The following is a 21,474-nucleotide window of genomic DNA, read 5'->3' as shown; positions in this document are numbered from 1 at the left end:
ATTGGCTGCATTAAAAAAAAAAAATAGCTGGAAAAAACTTTGCAGCTACCAGACCACATACTCATAATACAAGTCAGAGCTTTATATATATATATATATATATATATATATATATATATATATATATATATATATATATATATATATATATATATATATATATATATATATATATATGTATATAAAGTTAAAAAGTTCAAGTTATTTTTACTTCCAATAGTGTTAACATACTGCACAGGTCAATGACTAGATTTTTTACATTTTCATTGTAAAGCAGTTAATTAAAAGTAGTCAATGTAATAAATGTAAATGCTGTAATGATTATTTTAATAAACCATGTAACTTGGACTCGATGCTGGCGTGACCACAGTGCACATGTCTGATGTCGCTCACAGTGGTCCAGGGGATCACTCAGGGAGTTTGTGTGTTCACTCAGACACATTAAAAATTAGAGGGAACATTGCCCCAGACTCCCCCACCTCCCCGGGCCATTTGAAGACTGGAAATGCTCAGCATCTCTGTGCACGCCTTGATTAGTTTTCCCACAATGCAACGCGGATCTGTCATGGCTGCTCACTGATGTCGCTTGCTCCACATGGCCAGAAATAAACATTTTTATCACTGACTGAGACGCTCCGAATCGGCTCGTTAGTACAGCGCTTTATAGCTGGCTTTTATCTGGGACCGTCCTGACTGAAGGCAGCTTGACTTTGGCAAGAACCAAATCCGTTCAGTCATGCTGAACGTGGAGATCGCAACACTCCGAGGGTTTTTAACGGCCAGTGAAGCAGCGGAATGGAAGCAGAACATTTTCAGTACTGCAGGTGAGACTGTCGGTTGATTCTGCTCCTTTATTCACCACGTAGCTATTGACACTGTCATAAGGAGGTTAGTTTTGTCTCAGGTTCTCAATGCTGTCAGGTTGTGCTTGCCTGCCAAGCGAAGTAGCATTTAAAATGTAGAAGCATTTGACAGTAACAGCGATGGTCTAAGTGTAACCTTTAACGATATTGACAGGACTTCCTGTGTTGTCTTAATAAAAGTGTTGAGTGCTAGAGCAACAGTCTAAATGAGTTCATGTTCATTTAATGCCTGCTAAGCAAACTTAGCTACGGTACGTGTCATTCGCGCTCGGGTGGATGTCATACCAAATCCCATGTATTTTTTGGCTGTAATAACTTGCATTGCTTGTGGGCAGAGGTAGCTATTTCGTCTTGTAATATTGTATAGCGATTTAAAATTTAGTATGTAACCAAGCTATTCGGCGTTAATCTTATACTGGGATTGATTTTCAGTAAATGATGAAGTCGATTTAAAAGAAATTAAACATTAGCTAACGTTAGCTTTAGTTCGCCCAATTGTCCCAATGTTCGCTGAAGACGTAGCTGGACGGAAATTAGATGGTAATGTTGAAAAGCTATGAACTAAAGCTAGCGTGGTTGTTTTTTTTCCTGGTAGGGTTTATCATTAGAGTGTGGCATGACGTCTTCTTTCTGTACACCTGCGTCCAGTCGACTCGAGCCGCATCTGTCAGCTGCGTTTAGAACCCTGAAACTAATCCACAACTGCCAGAAAGCCCCAGTGATAGACATACTTAATTAAACAGTGCTGTCTGTTTAACTAGGTCTCTCTTTGTTACCAGCAGGCTTTAAATGGCCAGACTGCGAGATTCCTGTTAGATAACCGTCTCTAGTGTGACTTCAGTACGGTTGGTTCCTAGACCACGTCTTATTTCTGCCGCAGCAATTGACAGTGCATTAGCATTTAATTAAACTGGAGTGATTTGTCAATGGAGATATGAAAGAAACTTAAGGTAGGGACGAATATTGCAGTCTTAAAGCACAATATTCAACAACTATCTGTAAATCTATTATCCAGTTCCTGGAAGACCTTTTCTTATAAGAATAAAAGATCCTTTCACTGTCAGTTTAAAGGTAACATGATAGTCATTTTTTTTTCTGTTGAAAGAAAATGGCCAGACTGAAAGATTTAGGAAAGCATTAGGTTTGGACTGCATAGCAATAGTCAGACTTTGCCCCAGATGCTCTGTTGTACTGGAAGGCTGAGGCTGTGGAATAAAGCAGCCTAAAACAATGAAGGAAACGAGAGATGGCTCTTTATTACAGGGTCCCACTGTAGCCAGGTAAGCACTTAGTGACCTGTAGCTCATTTGATTTTGGTGTGACACGTTCTCGATGTTGAAAATGAAATAGATATGTCTTTAAATTGGACACAGCTCACAGTGAGTGAAACCACTGTTGTTCTCGGGCTGTAAATGGTTCGCTGTGCTCTGCTGAGGTGCTCTATGTGCCAGGATGTGTGCAGGCATCGTCCGTCTCTCTGACACCCACACTGTCTTCTTATGGGCTTTGTTGGTTGAGTGGCATGGTTAAGTGCTGTGATCTTTTGCGACATCCCGAAACAGTCGTATTGGTTTCTGTTTTATCCCTGAAAGAGAGATTTTGTTTCTCTCCCTTTAATGTCATTAGACACCTTTTCTTCATAGCTGGCTCTAGAGTTTTTGTAGTGTGCTGCATCTAAGGTGCCCTACAGTACAAAGAATGAAAAGTCCTCTGTACACTAGGGCTGTTCGATATAACGATATATATCGGATGACGATATAAAAACGTCTATCGTTTCATTTTACGCTATCGTTTGTTTCGTGGTGTCGCAAAATAAACTGTTTACGGCAATATTTTTTCATCGTTTTGATGGTCACTGTAGTGGCTATATTAATTTCTTAAAGTTCTCGCTTTCTCTTATATTTTATATAACCACACTACAGACGGACAAGCGCCTGTTTTTATGCGTTGTGGTTAGCAACAACGATGGTAACAGCATCGCGTGTCCGCTTGTTTATGTTCCACATAAACCTTTCACAATAAAGCTCAAGATCCTGTTGAGACTTTTCAAAATAAACTGAATCACGTGAAAGAGCAGATTATTTACGGATGAGAAGTAAAAAGTGAGCCGCCAGGTGCAAAAAAATAAACCTTAGACTAAAACGTTAGAACAGGCTTTGCCCCGCAGCACGCCGTGTAATAAATACTCACAAAGAAAACAGCGGCCGTTACAACTTATGTCTAAAAATGTATCGTTTCATGCATGGGTTAAAACACTCGACTCCAGCTGCTTGACGCGCAGCTGGAAACACTTCCCGCAAGACGAGCTGCCCGAGATTCACAGAATTTACAGAAAATGTTACATTTTTGTGATTTATATCGTCATCGCGACGATAGAATTCTTATATCGGGATATGAGATTTTGGTCATATCGCACAGCCCTACTGTACACCATTGCATCTGCTTGCTTACATATGCAGTTTATTTGGGGGGGGTTTCACACAAAAAAACATAGATGGAAAATCAGTAAATGTAGCTGAAAAACTGTACATCAGTGTCGCAAATTTGTTTGTCATGATCTTTATATGTTATCCAGGTATGAATACAAAAAAACTGTTTCCTTCCTGCACTGTCATTGCGAGATGTGTTCAGACTGTTGGTAAGAAAAGTCAGTCAATGGTTTCATGCCAAGTGATGAATGCACATTTGAAGATGTGATTAATTTGCACTGCTCTCTCTTTTTTATTTGATGCACTTCATTTGATGTACGTACTTGTACAGATGGACTTGTTAAAAGTTTGTACCTAAAAACTTGTTTTTCCTTAAGTTTTTGTATCAGATCGAGAGGTCTTGCTGCTTACAGTCTATAAATAGAAGTTAACGATAAGTTTAATATTTCACTGATCCACTGTTTTATTGTACAGGTATTCATTTTGTTTACCTAACAGTTTTTTTGTACTCTTACCTAAAGTTTAACTGCCACTCTTTGATACTTTAAATTGAAACTGCACACTTTTATTAAACAACAACATTATCAGTTATGTCTAGTGCAGGGGTCGGCAACCCTAGGCACGCGTGCCACCGTTGGCACGCGAAGGGTTAACTGATGGCACGCACGACCATAGCTGGACTGGCCATCGGGCATACCGGGCATTTGCTCAGTGGCCCGATGATTTTTATTTTTTTTTATTTTATTTTTTTGGTGGTGGACTGGCCAGACACTGGTCGGTGTGTAAAAATAACTCAGTTGTTTGGTGTTGGCCATGGCGTAGCTTCCACAGATTCAGTAAAATTAACAAGTGGTGGAGGCCAGCAGGTGGATGAGGGAAGGGGAGGCAGGAGGAGAGACCCGAGGCAGCCGCCGGTCGGAGCGTCAGGTGAACTAAACTTCAGGTAAGAAGTTATGACCTGCAGTCTATCTGGGTCAGATATAAAACAAGTTTAGGTGGAGTTTATTTTCGTTATGCTGACTTTTTACAGTCAGTTACAATAACTCGTACTACATGCTAGCGTGCTAGCTAGCATGACGGAGTTTCTGTACAGCTGGGCGGGTGCTATGATTTTATTGATAGTGAACTTTATTTTATTCATAAGGTTAGTTAGTAGAGTTGCCAACCGTCCCGTACAAACGGAATTGTCCGGCATTCAGAGAAATTATTACGCGTTTCGTGTTGAGCTGAGAAGGAACACAGTTTGTCCCGTACTTCAGCCAGGATGGAAAAAGACACAAAGCTGGAGTTATTGTGTCTTTGCTGCACAGCTGCATCTTCTTCTCCTCTCATTCTCTCCCCTTTCTCTCCTGTTGCTACTTCAATCATGAAACTGATCAATGATCAGCTGATCAGCTTTTCTATCTTGTTTATCGCTCACTTTGTGCCAGAAAGAGGAAACCGCCGGATGTCGCACTAAACAACAGCAGCAAATTTAAGCTTGGTCAGCTGTTGTTAGAATTTATTTAATATTAATTTCTAGTATCAGCTGATGTTTGCTGGAGCCACAGCTGTAAAAGCTGCTGGTCATGATATCGGTTTGTATATCTGGTGAGAGGGGAAGATGAAACCAGGAGATGTCCTTACTAAATCATCAGAGCTGAACTGGTGATGGAGAAACAGGTTTACCTTTTTAGGTGACATGAATGAGTTGAAGGGAAGTTATGAACTGTTTCTGAGAGACAAATAACACCAGGATCCTTTTCTATGTAGCTGACAGCTGGTAACTGTGCAGGGGCGGGTCTAGCAAAGTTTTGCCAGGGGGGCAGGTAGGGCATTAACAGGGAAAGGGGGCACAAAGAAATACTTTCTTATTCTCATTTAAAATGTCTGGCTGTTATTAAATAATTATCTAAAGCTTACAACCAAAGTTTTCATCTGACGTAAAATGAATAGAAATCATACATTTACCAACAAGACAGTGTACATCACTGTCACAACAGCATTTGTTTTCATTCAAAGGCTTTATGGCTTTAATATCTGGGGGGCCGGTCTTTAGTCAAAATGCATCCATAGACTCGAGACACAATGCATTTTTGGGACTTTCAGGTGTATGGACCAATGTTTTATTTTCTGATCAAACCAGAAATCTTTAATGAGCAGCTAGATTTGTCTCGCATTAACTGGCTGAGTTAATGCCAGTTAATGCGACATCGAAGCAGCTGGAATCCACAGCTGTTCATGTTCATGGAGCTTGCATTTTCACCTGCTGGACATCACTACCTGACAAGTTTAACTGTCTTCAGAACACTGCAGAGACCTTATTGACAGTATTTGGCTCTACATATCTGTGTGAGCAGATTTTCTCTCACATGAGTGTCCTCAGGTAGCCGTCTGAATGTTTGACACTCGGAGACCTGTGTCTCTGAGTGGGAGACCAGAGATCACATTAACGTGTGTCTCTGTATTAACAAACATGCCATATTGGCCCAGTTTATTTTTCTTATCATTGTTGTGAGGAGACCATAAATAGCATTTGTATTTTCTGTTGTACAGTTCATTTTCTGTTATGGAGTTCTTGTTATGAATAAAAAGTGTCTTTTTTTTGTTTCAAAATAGCTGATAACTATTCGCTGATAGCTGCCAACATTTGCAAACAAATATAATTCTATAAAGTGGTTCTATATAATGTGTAACTGTTCATATAGAGCGTTATTAAATTTATTGCTAATGCAATCATATGGCACACTGACTTCTGAGGAAATTTTAAATGGCACTCGCCATCAGGAAGGTTGCCTACCCCTGGTCTAGTGTAAGCGCCGTTTGTAGTTACTTCATGTTTTCATTTGAGGTAATTTGTTTGATGCATATTCTGAAATTTGATATTTGAGAATAATGTATATTGTTATAATTTCAATTTATTTTGAAAAGTCTCAACAGGTTGTTGAGCTTTATTGTGAAAGGTTGATGCGGAAAATAAACAAGCGGACGGTGGAGCCACACAATGGTTTTACCGTCGTTGTTGCTAACGAACTGACGCGTAAAACAGCTTGTCCGACAGCAGTGTTATTATTTTTAATATAAGAGAAAGAGAACTATAAGAAGAAATTAAGATAGCGGCTACATTTAGCTAACATGTTCATCTAACAGTTTAAGATGTTTGCCAAATAGTTTGCAAGCTACAATACTCTGCATAAATCTCGAGCCACCCCTGATTTCTTCATAAACTTAGCACAAAAAGTAAGGAAATTTGTGTTTGGTTAATTATTTCTTTGTTGTAACAATGCTTCTTGGCAGTAAGTCATATACTGCTGGAAACCCTGTGTATTTCCCCGTAGTAAGGAAAATGCATGTGGGTTGAGCAGCACAACTAAAAATGAAAAGGATTCTCAACTCTGCTATCTTAAGAAAAACTTGCCAGTGTGAAATGGCCTATTCTGTTGGCTCATGTTTGGTGTCATTTATTGGTTTGGATGTCCAAAAGTTGAATCTGTTCATCTGGACGTAGCGTTTTGTGGGAGAAACGTTTCGTCACTCATCCAAGTGACTTCTTCAGTCTCAGCTGACTGCAGGTTTCCCCAAACCTTATAAACAGTACATTTGCATAATGACTGAACCCAGCCCACTGAGGGAACAATGGGCTGTGAGGTCAGTTCTACAGGCAGAAACATGGGTGTGCCATAAGCTCCCCAGTTTCACCCATCGTGGCCAATTTGTACATGGAAGAAGTGGAAAAGAGGGCGTTGCTATCCTACCCTGGAACACCACCAAGCCATTGGTTCAGATATGTGGATGACACCTGGGTGAAAATCAAATCTCAGGACGTACTACATTTCACGGATCACATTAACTCGGTGGACCAACACATCAAATTCACCAGGGAGGATATGAAAAGTGGCAGGTTAGCCTTCTTAGACTGTGAGATTTCCATCAGTAATGGGGGACATCTAAAAGCTGACGTGTACCGTAAACCTACACATACGGATCAGTATCTAAGGTTTGACTCTCATCATCCCCTGGAGCACAAACTGGGTGTCATCAGGACGCTACAACACAGAGCGAACACCATCCCCACTGACACAGCGGCCAGGGAGGCAGAAGAACAGCACATCAAGAAGGCCCTGAGTAAATGTGGTTATCCCAGCTGGACTTTTGTCAAAGCTGGGAAGGCACCTAAAGAAAGCTCCAGCCGATCCAGGAGAGAAGGACAACCGCTGCCCAGGCGAAAACCTGTAGTGATCCCATATGTGTCAGGAGTATCGAGCAGTTGAGACGCATTTTTCTAAACACCGGGTCTCTGTGGCTTTTAAACCCCAAAATACGCTGCGCCAAAAACTGGTCCACCCCAAGGATCGGGTCCCCCGACACAAACAGAGTAACATAGTGTACGCTGTTAAGTACCAGGAGGATTGCCAGGATTTATACATCGGGGAAACCAAACAACCTCTGGTGAAAAGGATGGCACAACACAGAAGAGCAACCTCGTCAGGCCAGGACTCTGCAGTCTATTTACACCTACAGGCCAGTGGACACTCTTTCAATGATGAGGATGTACACATCCTGGACAGGGAAGAACGCTGGTTTGAGCGCGGAGTCAAGGAGGCCATTTACGTGAAAAGGAAAGACCATCTCTGAATCGAGGAGGGGCCTAAGGGTACATCTGTCACCATCTTACAATGCTGTGATTGCAGCCATTCCCCAACTCTCTGTGAATGGTACTCATGGCCATTGATCAGTGGTCTTTGATCAGTGGGTTTTGGTCAGTGATTGTTGATCAATGGTCATGGAATTTGCATAATTATGATTAAGTAATTGACCTCACAGCCCATTGTTCCCTCAGTGGGCTGGTTTCAGTCATTATGCAAATGTACTGTTTATAAGGTTTGGGGAAACCTGCAGTCAGCTGAGACTGAAGAAGTCACTTGGATGAGTGACGAAACGTTTCTCCCACAAAACGCTACGTCCAGATGAACAGATTCAACTTTTGGAGATTTACTTTCCTGGATGATTGAGAATGCATCAAGACATTGGTTTGGATGAATAAACAAGACATGTTGGCAATTAATCAGTAGCAAAACCATGTAAATCACAGTTCAACAAAAGAATGCTTAATACTAATACAGTGAATTTTAAATGAAACCATATACAGTTAAGCCCATAATTATTCATACCCCTGCCGAATTTTGACTTAAAGTTACTTTTGTTCAACAAGCAAGTTCTTTTTTGAGCAGAAATGACACAGGTGTCTCCCCAAAGATAATAAGATGATGTACAAGAGGCATCATTGTGGAAAAAAATATTTCTCAGGTTTTATTTATATTTTAGCAAAAAGTATCATGTCCAGAATTATTCATACCCTTCTCAATAATCAATAGAAAAAAGCCTTTATTGGCTATTACAGCAATCAAACGCTTCCTATAATTGCAGACCAGCTTTTTGCATGTCTCCACAGGCATTTTTGCCCATTCATCTTTAGCAATGAGCTCCAAATCTTTCAGGTTGGAGGGTCTTCTTGCCATCACCCTGATCTTTAGCTCCCTCCACAGATTCTCAATTGGATTCAAGTCAGGACTCTGGCTAGGCCACTGCAAAACGTTAATGTTGTTGTCTGCTAACCATTTCTTCACCACGTTTGCTGTATGTTTTGGGTCATTGTCGTGCTAAAATGTCCACTGGTTCCCAAGGCCAAGTTTTCTGCAGACTGCCTGATGTTGTTGTTGAGAATCTTCATGTATTGCTCTTTTTCATGGTGCTGTTTACTGTGATTAGGTTCCATGGTCCATTGGCTAAAAACACCCCAAAGCATTAGGTTCCCACCACCATGTTTGACAGTGGGGATGGTGTTCTGTGGGTTGAAGGCTTCTCCATTTTTATGCCAAATGAAGGCAAAATCATTGTGACCAAATAATTCAATTTTTGTTTCATCTGACCATAACACTGAAGACCAGAAACCTTCTTCTTTGTCCAAATGAGCATTTGCAAAGGCCAAATGAGCTTTTGCATGCCTTAGAAGTGCCTGGAGAAGTGGCGTTTTCCTTGGTCTGCATCCGTGGAACCCAACAGTGTCCGTTGGACTGTCTGCCTTGAGACATTGCCACCAGCAGAGCCCAGATTCACCAGAATGGCCTTGGTGGTGATCCTTGGATTCTTTTTCACCTCTCTCACTATCCTCCTGGCCAGCACAGGTGTCACTTTTGGCTTCCGACAACGTCCTCTGAGATTTTCCACAGTGCGGAACATCTTGTATTTTTAATAATACTTTGCACTGTAGCCACTGGAACTTGAAAACATTTGGATATGGCCTTGTAGCCCATTCCTCACTTGTGAGCAGCCAGAATGCACAGCTGCAGGTCCTCACTGAGTTCCTTTGTCTTAGCCATGAATGTCCACAGACCACCTGCAGAGAGCTGCTGTTTTTCACCTGTTGAGTTGATCAAAACAGCTATTTCCAATTAATCAGGGTAATTAGGATGCTTTAGAACAGCTTTGACTATTTGGAATGGATGGAACTTTGGATTTTCCCAGAGACTGTGACAGTTTGTGAAGGGTATGAATAATTCTGGACATGATACTTTTTGCTCAAATGTAAATAAAAGCTTAGAAATATTTTTTTCCACAATGATGCGTCTTGTACATCATCTTATTATCTTTTGTGAGACGCCTGTGTCATTTCCAGTTAAAAAATAACTTGCTAGTTTAATAAAAGTAACTTTAAGTCAAAATTTGCCAGGGGTATGAATAATTATGGGCTTAACTGTATGTATAGACTTTCATCTTTAATTCAAAGTGTTAAGCCAAAGTATTGCATTAACTGTGTAGGAATTATAATGATTTTATGCATCGTCTTCCATTCACAGGGCCTTAAAATTAATTGGACAAAATAACATAATTTTAAAATAATTTATTTTGAGATTTGGATAAACATCATTTCTGCCAGTGACATCACCAGATGCAGTGTTTCCTCCCTTGAGATGCTCTGGCAGGCTTTTAATGCAGGCGTCTTTAGTTTCTTAGCTGACTGACTTGGCCAGTGAAGAATATCCCATTTCTTTGCCCTGAGAAACTCTAGGGTTGCATTTGCAATATTTTCTGGTTCATTATCTATTTGCACTGTGAGGTCGCATCCAATCAGCTTTGCTGCAGTTGGCTAAATCTCATTAGAGAGCATAGCCCTTTGTACTTCAGAATTCATCCTGCTATCAACAGTCGTGTCAGCAAGAAACACTACGGGCCTGGCTACATGTCCATGCAATAACTTTGCCTGATCACAAATGATAAGCTCTCCTTTTCCTTTTCCAAACTTTTGTACCTACTCCATACTTTTCACCACTCTGGTAGAAGTCAATCTTGGTTTCATCTGAAGCATTAGATTGTTTTCTATGTGAGAATTTATAGCAGTAAGTTAATTTGACAACGCTTTTGTCGAGCCAAATGAGATTGTTTGACTTTGTTGGCAGGTAATACTTCATAAACCATTGTTCTTTTATCCCATCTACCTATTACCATGGAAGTGTTGTGGCAAGATTTATGATGAACTGACATCTTCTGTATTGTTTCCCAAAAGTGTGTCGTATCAGAGGTGGTGTAGGGTGTAGATGATCGTAGAACATAAAACTCCGAATTAAAGCCAGGCTAATGGATCTGATTGAGCTTTTATGCAGATTATCGAAGCTGTATGGACAGCCCTGCTTCAATAAAGACAAGCAACCTGTGACTGTGTGCATTTTTTAGTTTATCACTAACTCCACACAGTAGAGAAATTGGTGTTCCCATGTAAGCTATTCCTGATCTTTCATCTTGAATCTATGTTGCTTCTCAGCCCTGTACGCTTTTGCAAATTCTGTTCACTATTTCCTTATTAAATGCAGCTCAATGCCTGAACCTTTATGAATTATGGACTAATTTGAGGGCCCCTGCCGTGTTTTCCATAATTGCTGCCATTTCATCAGTAGACCTGAAGAGTAGCTGAAATGTCATTAAACATGTGGCCATACCTCAGGCTTTCATTTTCCCCTCATAAAGCCAGAACCTTCCTCCTCTCGTCTTCTCCCTCCCACCTCACTGCGCTACTACGGCAGCCCCTGGGTTTCATTAGATCGGCAGTCAGATGAAAATCTCCACACCTCTTTTACAGCACCAGTCACCCTGCAAGCATTTATTAAAGCCAAGGGGACAGTTGAGCGATCATGTGGCTGGCCTGTGGGTGTGGGATAGAAATATATTTTCATGTAGGAATGTGAGCCCATCTTTGACAAAACTATGGTGTTTGGATTCGAGGATGCATATCATTGATTATGGGGATGCGTCGTCTTATTGTTTCTAACAGATTCATTCAGGTTCACAATAACATCACAGCTGGGAAAAGCACTGAACATGTCTGATGAACAGATATATCATTTATACAGAAACGGCAGCAATTCTCGGTAAGCAGCTGCAGTCAATCATTGTCATTCTCTGACTAGAGCAGATTGTAACCTGTCCCTAAACAATGAAAAGTGAAGGTATGTTGGTGCAGTGAGAGGGTGCACCAGCTGACTATCAACTCTGATTACTCGGTCAAATCAAAGTATACAGGGAGTGCAGAATTATTAGGCAAGTTGTATTTTTGAGGAATAATTTTATTATTGAACAACAACCATGTTCTCAATGAACCCAAAAAACTCATTAATATCAAAGCTGAATGTTTTTGGAAGTAGTTTTTAGTTTGTTTTTAGTTTTAGCTATTTTAGGGGGATATCTGTGTGTGCAGGTGACTATTACTGTGCATAATTATTAGGCAACTTAACAAAAAACAAATATGTACCCATTTCAGTTATTTATTTTTACCAGTGAAACCAATATAACATCTCCACATTCACAAATATACATTTCTGACATTCAAAAACAAAACAAAAACAAATCAGCGACCAATATAGCCACCTTTCTTTGCAAGGACACTCAAAAGCCTGCCATCCATGGATTCTGTCAGTGTTTTGATCTGTTCACCATCAACATTGCGTGCAGCAGCAACCACAGCCTCCCAGACACTGTTCAGAGAGGTGTACTGTTTTCCCTCCTTGTAAATCTCACATTTGATGATGGACCACAGGTTCTCAATGGGGTTCAGATCAGGTGAACAAGGAGGCCATGTCATTAGTTTTTCTTCTTTTATACCCTTTCTTGCCAGCCACGCTGTGGAGTACTTGGACGCGTGTGATGGAGCATTGTCCTGCATGAAATCATGTTTTTCTTGAAGGATGCAGACTTCTTCCTGTACCACTGCTTGAAGAAGGTGTCTTCCAGAAACTGGCAGTAGGACTGGGAGTTGAGCTTGACTCCATCCTCAACCCGAAAAGGCCCCACAAGCTCATCTTTGATGATACCAGCCCAAACCAGTACTCCACCTCCACCTTGCTGGCGTCTGAGTCGGACTGGAGCTCTCTGCCCTTACCAATCCAGCCACGGGCCCATCCATCTGGCCCATCAAGACTCACTCTCATTTCATCAGTCCATAAAACCTTAGAAAAATCAGTCTTGAGATATTTCTTGGCCCAGTCTTGACGTTTCAGCTTGTGTGTCTTGTTCAGTGGTGGTCGTCTTTCAGCCTTTCTTACCTTGGCCATGTCTCTGAGTATTGCACACCTTGTGCTTTTGGGCACTCCAGTGATGTTGCAGCTCTGAAATATGGCCAAACTGGTGGCAAGTGGCATCTTGGCAGCTGCACGCTTGACTTTTCTCAGTTCATGGGCAGTTATTTTGCGCCTTGGTTTTTCCACACGCTTCTTGCGACCCTGTTGACTATTTTGAATGAACGCTTGATTGTTCGATGATCACGCTTCAGAAGCTTTGCAATTTTAAGACTGCTGCATCCCTCTGCAAGATATCTCACTATTTTTGACTTTTCTGAGCCTGTCAAGTCCTTCTTTTGACCCATTTTGCCAAAGGAAAGGAAGTTGCCTAATAATTATGCACACCTGATATAGGGTGTTGATGTCATTAGACCACACCCCTTCTCATTACAGAGATGCACATCACCTAATATGCTTAATTGGTAGTAGGCTTTCGAGCCTATACAGTTTGGAGTAAGACAACATGCATGAAGAGGATGTGTCTGTGAAGATTCTCAGTCATCCAGGTCATCGTAGTCAAAGGAGTTTGCAAAGAAAAAAAAAAAAAAAAAAAAAGGGGGTCCTTTGTCCCTCCTTGGGGGGATACTCCCACTGGGTTTAAATCTGGGACTCTCGGCCATTTGACCTTAGAACTGAAGAAGCTTCTCGGATGAGAGGTGAAACGTCTTCAAGCAACTTAAAGAAGTCCAGACGCTTTTTCTTTGCAAACTCCTTTGACCATGAAGAGGATGATGTGGACAAAATACTCATTTGCCTAATAATTCTGCACTCCCTGTAAAGCAGTGGTTCTCAAACTGTTCACAGTGAGTACCACCTCAGGAAATATTTGGCGCTTTGGCAGTGGACATGGGTCAGTGTTGGCACCCTGGCTGGTCTGCAGCTCTACAGCCCCCTACGCAACAAACTGTGATACACAATGTAGAGTTTTAATCTTTTAAAATGCATAGTAAAAGTATCAGAGCAAATTTTGTAGTAATTGCCAATGCCCGGCTGTACCACTGAACAGGAAATTGTGCAATGTCCCTGCGCAGTGGAAAAAACTAATATTAATTTTAGCATTCAAGGAATAGTGAGCTGTCTGGAAATCAACTAAGCCATCTTCTTTTGGATATAGAGAGATTTAATTTATTTATTTTTAATTAAAAAAAAAAGAAAGAAAAATGGTAGTATAGAGCAGTGAAGCTGGCACAGGTTCTCTGATGTGACACATCTGTTATTAGTGTTTAGGTTATTTGTTGTCCACACCTCGTTTGTGATGGAGACAATCAATCTGTTTCTCAACTTGGCCAGGCTTTGTTATGCAGCTCAGAGCACGATCTACTTCCTCCCCTCTATTCCCTCCACCAGGGTAACCCAAAGCAATCAATGCTAATGAGCCAAGCCAGTCTCCCTGCTCAAATAAAAACCTAATGAAAGACGGGGAGATGTTGAACGTAGCACTCGGGCAACACAATTATTTCTTGTTGGCAAGCAGTGGCCCAGCAGCTGCCCTCTGTCTTTCAATAAATCGACATTTTTCATCATCTTGGTATCAGCCTTTTCAGCATGTCCTCTTTATCTCACAAGTGTATGGTGGTTTTGGAGCATTAGCAAGGTAAACACTCAGACACTGTATGCAGTATACGTGGGGGATTGTTTATAGCAGAATAAGGCTACATAGGAAATAAGTGCATTAACACGACTGATGTCAACTTGGGCTTGATCATTGTTTCAACATCAAACTTTGTCCCTGTTTACATTGTTATACAGTAGAGCTGGGCGATAAAACGATAACGATATGTATTGCGAAATAACTTTTTCTCGATAGAAAAATTAAACTATTGCGATAGGCCTCATCTCTCTTGTCCTCTAAAAAAAAAGAAAAAAAAAAAAGAACAGCCAATCCAAATTAAGTAGCGCAGAGCCGAATCAATCACAGCCGCAGAGTCACATCACGTGACTTGTTACGTACAGCACAAGTGCCAAGGCGCACATGTGTATTTGTTTTTGCAGCCGTGCAGCCTGGGTAATGAAGGAAATGAGTTTGCCGACTAGAGAAAAATCAACCGAGAGCGTGAGCGAAGGTTACCGAAGAGAAAACAGATGATGGTTCCAATGCCGGAGAGCTTGTCGAACGGAAGGGCCACAGAAGTTCCGTAGTGTGAAGGTATTTCGGCTATTTCAAGTCTGACAAAAAAACAGTAGCGCGCACTGTAAATTGTGCTGAAAGCAAGTCTGGAAATACAATAAAGCGGTGCATGCTCAATCTCTGACTGAAAGCGCTAATTCGTCATTCGGCTTTTGTCAGACTAAAGTAACTGTTAAAACTGTTTGAAAAGCTAAGCTATACAACAAGGAGAGATTGAGAATTTCCTTTTAGTTCTCAGTTTATTTGATATTGACCAAAGTTAGTCAATTTTGTCTGTTCTTCTGTAAAACGAACTAAGATTTATTTTTAGAATTAATATTTTGTTTCTAATTGGAAATGACAATTTAGTAGTCTGTTTTGTTTGTTCTATTTTGAAACTTAAACGCTTTAGCAGCTGCCTTTTGTGTAGTTCGCAATATTTGCCTTTATTTATCTGAAACTGAAGTCTCATGTTCCTTAAGTACATCTACCCTGTTGAACTTATTATGGGAAATAAATATTTAAATCAAAACAAGCTGCTAATTATTTCACATTTTACTTGTGAGCAACGGCACATTTAAATCTTACAAATATAGTTATTTGGCTTATATCGTGATATATATCGTTATCGCCTGAAATGAAAAAAACATATCGTGATATGAAAAAAATCTTATATCGCCCAGCTCTATTATACAGCTAGATTTTGCAAAGCACAGCTTTCTTGTTCTTTTAAGGGGTTTAAAGAAAAGACTCATTATAGAGAGCAAAATGTGTTTGGTGCCACAGTGCAGTCAGATCACAATTCTGATTGCCAAAGCTGCCAGACCGGACAGGATTAAAAAAAAACCCCACACCAATAGATTCAGCTTTACACACAAACTTAAACTACACTTTCTTCGTAGCAGTTGTTTTTTTGTTTTTTGCACTTAGGTATAGCAGATCTACATAGTTTTGTTTTCTGTCATTTATGTTAAGTACAGTGAATTTGTGTGTCATGAAATGCAATTCATAAATAAAATTGCCATTGCATAAAAAGTGTTACCTGTTTCTTTGTTTGCTTCAAAAGAAGCCAAACAGTGTTTGACATCATTTGAGAACTTGACTGCTGCTGGTATTAATATTAGTATTGGCCTAAAAAAAAACCTCTTATCTGTTGGAATATCCTTTTGAGCAGTGAGTGTCCAAGGCATTGATCTTTCAGGTCTTACCAGTTACCAAAGGCTGGGGTGATGGTTTAGATTTCATCACCACATAACAAATTGCCAGAAGCACAATGGAGCTTCTTAAGCAGAAGTTTGCAATGGACTCCACCAAAACATGGACTCAACGCCACAGAACACTGATGGAAAGACCTCAAGTTGGCAGTTCAGATGTTTTACAGACATCTGAAGCTCTAAAACTGCAATTACTGCTAAAGACTTGTTCCAGCACACCCACACACTTCTTTTTTGCCTGTCCATGATTGCACCAGTCACTAGGCTTTGTTTTAATGTAAAAAAAAAAAAAAATGTAATTGTTATGAGATGGTCAATACTGTGTTGGTATAATGTTCTTTGGTCCTTGGGGTATGAGGGTTTTCCGTATGAGTGAAAATGAGTCTTTTCTAGACTAAGAAGCAGTGTCACTAAACATGTTCTTTTCTTTTGACAATAAACAAAAATCTGTGTTCTTATTCACAACATGCCGTATTAAAGCAATGTATGGTATTTCTTGGCAATATTGGGATCTTCATTCATGTCTTGATCCACATTTGCTTAACTGCAGTACACAGCATTATTTTTTTAGTTACAGAAACCAAACAGTAAACTTCACTTCTCCAAACATATTGTCTTCCAGAGGCAGGCCCTCTGCTGGAGTCCCTTATGGAAGGGGACTTTGAAGCAGTTCTGCTGAGCACGGAAGTGACAGATCTGCTCAACGGACATGGCGACTACCACGAAGGGGAGGACATCGAGTCCTACTTGGAGAGACGTATACTACTGTACCTGACTGATGGCACCAACGATAACCAGACCAACAGGTACTATTAGGGCTGGGTATCGTCACTTGAAGTCTATAACCGATTCAACTCCGATTCACAAGGTCCCGATTCGATCTTCAACTGCAATTCAATTTTGACTCAGGCAGTCAGAAATAATGTCATTCTAATCATTTATCAGTACATATCCATCATTTAAAAAAACAAAAAACAAAACAGCAGTGAACACAGACTGGTGCATAATAAGCGAACGAATAATGCAGAAAACAGATGTTTGATGGCAAACTGGTCTTGAAGTACATAGAGAGAGAGAGGACGCTGTGCAGGAAGTAAGATTTTAACCGTGATGGACGCAAAACAGCAAAAGAGAGAATTCATGACGATGTTTTTCAAATGTGAAGTGTATGTAGTTTTGATCTTCTTTTGCTGCTGGTTCAGCGAAATTTGGTCAGAGTGACCAAACCTACAGCTTCAGAATCTGTGAGCTGTCGGCTTTTAGCACCGACGGCGTGTCCATGTATGTGCAGCTGGGTCGCGCTTTGTGTTTACATCTTTGTGCGGAATCCATTTACCTGCTTTTTCAGTCGTTTGGTGTTTTAACTCTTTGGCAGTTTTTGAAATGTTTCATGAGCTTTAAGCTGAGATTCTGGTGTTTCTGGCAAAATACATTTATATTTGAAAACAATTCAACATTTAGTATTGCATTATTCAAACTAAAATCGATTTTAATTGGAAAATTGCCATTGTGTATTACTGGCATTCTGCAAACTTTATTGATACATGCTTAATTATCCAGGTAAGGAAATTGCAGATTGTGTTGATCTGGACGTTGAAAAACATTTCGTCACTTACCCAAGTGACTTCTTGGATTCCATGTGAAATCCACACACCACATGGCGGGATTTTATTTTACTGGGAATAGTATGGCATATGTGAATCTCATAGACTTTTCTAAACTCTATGGCTATGCCAACCAGTATTAATGTGTCAATCAAGACTGAGCACCAACATGGCAGCTTAGAGGCTTGAAGAGTCGAGGAGTAGCTCTGTTGTTACTTTTGTAACTTCTAAAAAAGAGAGTATAAATGTGAGTTTTCTGAATTGAGGATACTAAGATCTCCATGGTGACCCAGAGATGGACAGTGTAAATCATTGTTTCTTTCTCTTCATTCACCCCCAGTATTCCTTTTGGCATGAAATATTAATTCTTTAATAAGTTCAGGTTAACATCTCTCACTTCTCACTCTCAGGGCATAACTGTACGTGAGTAAATGTTGAATCCAGCTCTCGTTCCGTCTTGTCCTCCTTCACCCCTCATAATTCGGCCCTTTTTTTGTTTCTTCCATCACCCTCCATCATTTTCTCATCCTAATTGAAAGGCAGCAAAGCATGTCGATGGTTGTCTGTTTTTAAGTCCCTTCCATTGCCAGAGTTACTGGCTGTAGTCTGTTTTTTCCTAAAGACCTGAGTGAGCATCTCTCAAAAAAAGTTTTCATAAGTGTGAAAAACAAGTCAAGTATTGTTGAAAAATCTCTCTGCAATATTTCTGTGCAGTAAATCTGCTGTGTGCCTTGTCCCTCTGGCTGCAGGGAGTTGGCAGTTTTGGCCTTGGCTGTCTCATGTCTCCACATGTTTGCCCAGAGTAACTGGACCGGTCCTCCAGTCTCCTTCGATATCTGTGATCTGCTGACCCCAGCCCTGTTGTCATCTCAGGTATGATTTCTCCCTTCTCCTTCATCATCCCTTCTATTCTGCAGTGATTTATATAAGTCAGGCTGCTGAAAAGTTGAACCAACCTTTGTCAAGGTTTTGTTGATTTTTTTTTTTTTTCTTAGGCTTATCAGTAAATGTCAAAATATATTAGAATTAAGTCAGTTTAGAAGTTAAACGGTGAAACTGTAATAGAGGAAACTTGAATAGTCTCTTGGGAAAAGCAAAGGAACTGAGTGTTAGCTAAACTGAAACCGATATGTGTGATTTTCTTCATGTTTGGGGATGCAGGGTGTTTGAAGTTGATTGACCTTGCTGATTGTGCATAAAGGTTATTGCATTATTGACTTTCAGAGCAACATTCACACAGCAAAATCTCTTAAAAATGAAAAAAAAATGCTTCTGGAGACAAAGTAAAGACATGTAAATTTCAAGTTTGTCTGCCATGCAGCATCACTCTGCTGTTTAACAGAAATCCTAGAGAACCAAATTTAACTTAATACTCGTATTTCTGTATTAGAACGCACACGCACACATACCTACACACACACCTACACACAATTTATTGAATTCAGGTGTTCCAGTTGCTTCTACAGGTGTAAAACATCAAGTACCTAGGCCTGCAGACTGCTTCAGCAAACATTTGTGAAAGAATGGCACTTTCAGGAGCTCAATGAATTCCCCCCTGGTAATGTGATAGGATGCTAAACTATCTGTTCAACACGTCCAGTCAGCTCTGAGCGGTGCAGTGGAAGCATATAGAAACGAAAACAACTTGGCCACGAAGTGGTAGGCCATGTCAGCAAACACTGAGGTGCATAGTATGCAGATGTCAGTCACTACAGGCCTTCATGTGGCCTTCAGATTAGCAGTGTAAAGAGCTTCATGGCTGAGCAGCTGCGTCCAAGCCTTACATCACCTAGGCAGGTGGAGTGGTATAAAGCATGCCACTGCTGGACTCTTCTCTGTCTGGCAATCTGATGGACTAGTCTGAGTTTGCCAGTTGCCAGGAGAACATAAGTGTAAAGATTATTGTGTAGGGTTGATTTTCAGGAGCCCTTCGATTCCAGTGAAAGGAACTGGAACTTCAACATACCAAGACATTTCGGACAATTTCATGTTTGTACATTTTTGTGAACAGTTTGGTGGATGGCACCTTTCTGTTCCAACATTACCAGTGCACAAAGCTAGGTCCATAAAGACCTGATAGATTCTGGATTTAGATTTGGGATGAATTGGAGCAGAAGCTGCGATCCAGGCCTTCTCGTTCAACATCAGTTTCTGACCTTGCATGTCCTTCTGGAAGAATGATCAAAAATTCCCATAAACGCACTCCCACACTTGCCAGAAAAGCTATAGCTGTTATAGCTGCAAAGAATGGGCTGAGTTCTTATTAAACTCTATATATAAATAAGAATGGGATGCCACTCGAGTTCATATTGAAGTGAATACTTGCAGCAATATAGTGTAATTATGAGAGCAGACATTTAATTGACTAAGTTATTACTTTAAGGAGTATGGTACTTTAAATTACAATGTAAAAAAGATTCCAATGCCTACTGATTGGTAAAGTTTGCATATTGTAAAATATATCAAGGAATCATAGTCTTGTCAAAGGGGGTCAAAGCTTCCTTTGAAGTTGGTGTATAAAGTGACCTGAATCGAGCAGAGCCAGACGGAGCTCTGTGGACTAGAAGAGCTCAGTAGTGAAGCATCTCTGGAGTCCTAATTACATTGGGTTTAGGAGATTGCTTCTCTCTGGCACTGCAGTACTGTGAGCACAATAGAGCGTTTCACCCTGCCATAACACCAGAAGAGGACCAATCCTTTTATCGAAGTAATTTCTTTGGTGTCAGTGATTTATCTCTGCTGTCACATGAAGGAGGCTGCAGTAATGAAGCAGGTCATCCATACATGCGTGGCAGCATGGGTGAAAGGGAGGACAAACATGGCAGATCCATAATCGTGTGGAATTCATTCCGATTTACAAAAAAAAAAGTTAAATGCACTTCCGAGTCCGATTAATGTAGATGATCTTTTTCAAATGAATCGTGACCTTACCGTGTTCTTAATACCAAAGTTTGCATTGTTGATTCCTGGTTGAAGCAAGACTTGGATCCAGATGTCCTCTCTACACCAGCACAAACTCTTCTTTAGGTGTTCAAAAGCTACTGTTATTTTTTGAGTTAGCCTTACTATCTATTTGTAGGTGCACAAATACAAAAGTTTAAGACCATTTGAAAAATGTGGTCTTAAACTTTTGATCAGCTGTAAAACAGCCTGTTTCAGTTGTTTTCAAAAAATTCAGACTCCAATTTCTTCTTGTTGCATGTTGAACCTCTACTTGGAATCTTGTAAAGATCCAACCATGCAAAATATGATGGAACTAAAGTTTCCAACTCTGATTCCTGAAACTTGACTACATTTAATAAATACTTTTCCACATACTGCATGTGTATATAAAGAAAGAAAAAAAAAAACTAAGGAGAAGGGGTAAAAAAAAACCATCTAAAAAACCGTTTTAGTCACGGGCTGCTAGGACACTTGCATAGAGCAGATCTTAATGTGATGGTAATAAACACACAGTTTTACTACAAGTTTGAATACCTGCTGTGAAATGAGTTTTTGTTGCACTGTTGTTGTGAAGGGGAGCCTGGATTCCATCTCTCGTTCATGTTAGTGAGACAAGAGAGTGTGGCGGAGAGGACGAGATCATGAATTTAAGTTGCTGAAATGACTCTGCATGTATGCTTGGCACGATCACCTGAGAAGAGAACATGCTGTAAAACTGGGAAAACTG

The 21,474-nt window shown here is 40.4% G+C and overlaps 1 protein-coding gene across 2 annotated transcripts in view; it reads left to right on the top strand.

Annotated features, from left to right (window-relative positions):
* The first annotated feature begins 535 nt into the window (after positions 1-535).
* Positions 536-21,474, top strand: part of ttc27 (tetratricopeptide repeat domain 27) — a 203,219-nt gene continuing 182,280 nt past the window's right edge. The window contains exons 1-3 of one of the 2 annotated variants that reach the window (XM_039621581.1): positions 536-824; positions 16,823-17,006; positions 18,554-18,677. In XM_039621581.1, coding sequence (XP_039477515.1) covers positions 737-824; positions 16,823-17,006; positions 18,554-18,677 — 396 coding nt within the window. In that variant the 5' untranslated portion in view covers positions 536-736. The remainder of the gene's footprint in view (positions 825-16,822; positions 17,007-18,553; positions 18,678-21,474) is intronic. The other variant, XM_039621580.1, reaches the window with a different exon arrangement.

The sequence above is a fragment of the Oreochromis aureus genome, linkage group 13 (genome assembly GCF_013358895.1).
Source record: "Oreochromis aureus strain Israel breed Guangdong linkage group 13, ZZ_aureus, whole genome shotgun sequence".
NCBI classification, from domain to species: Eukaryota; Metazoa; Chordata; class Actinopteri; order Cichliformes; family Cichlidae; genus Oreochromis; species Oreochromis aureus.
This window is presented reverse-complemented; position numbering and strand designations above follow the sequence as displayed.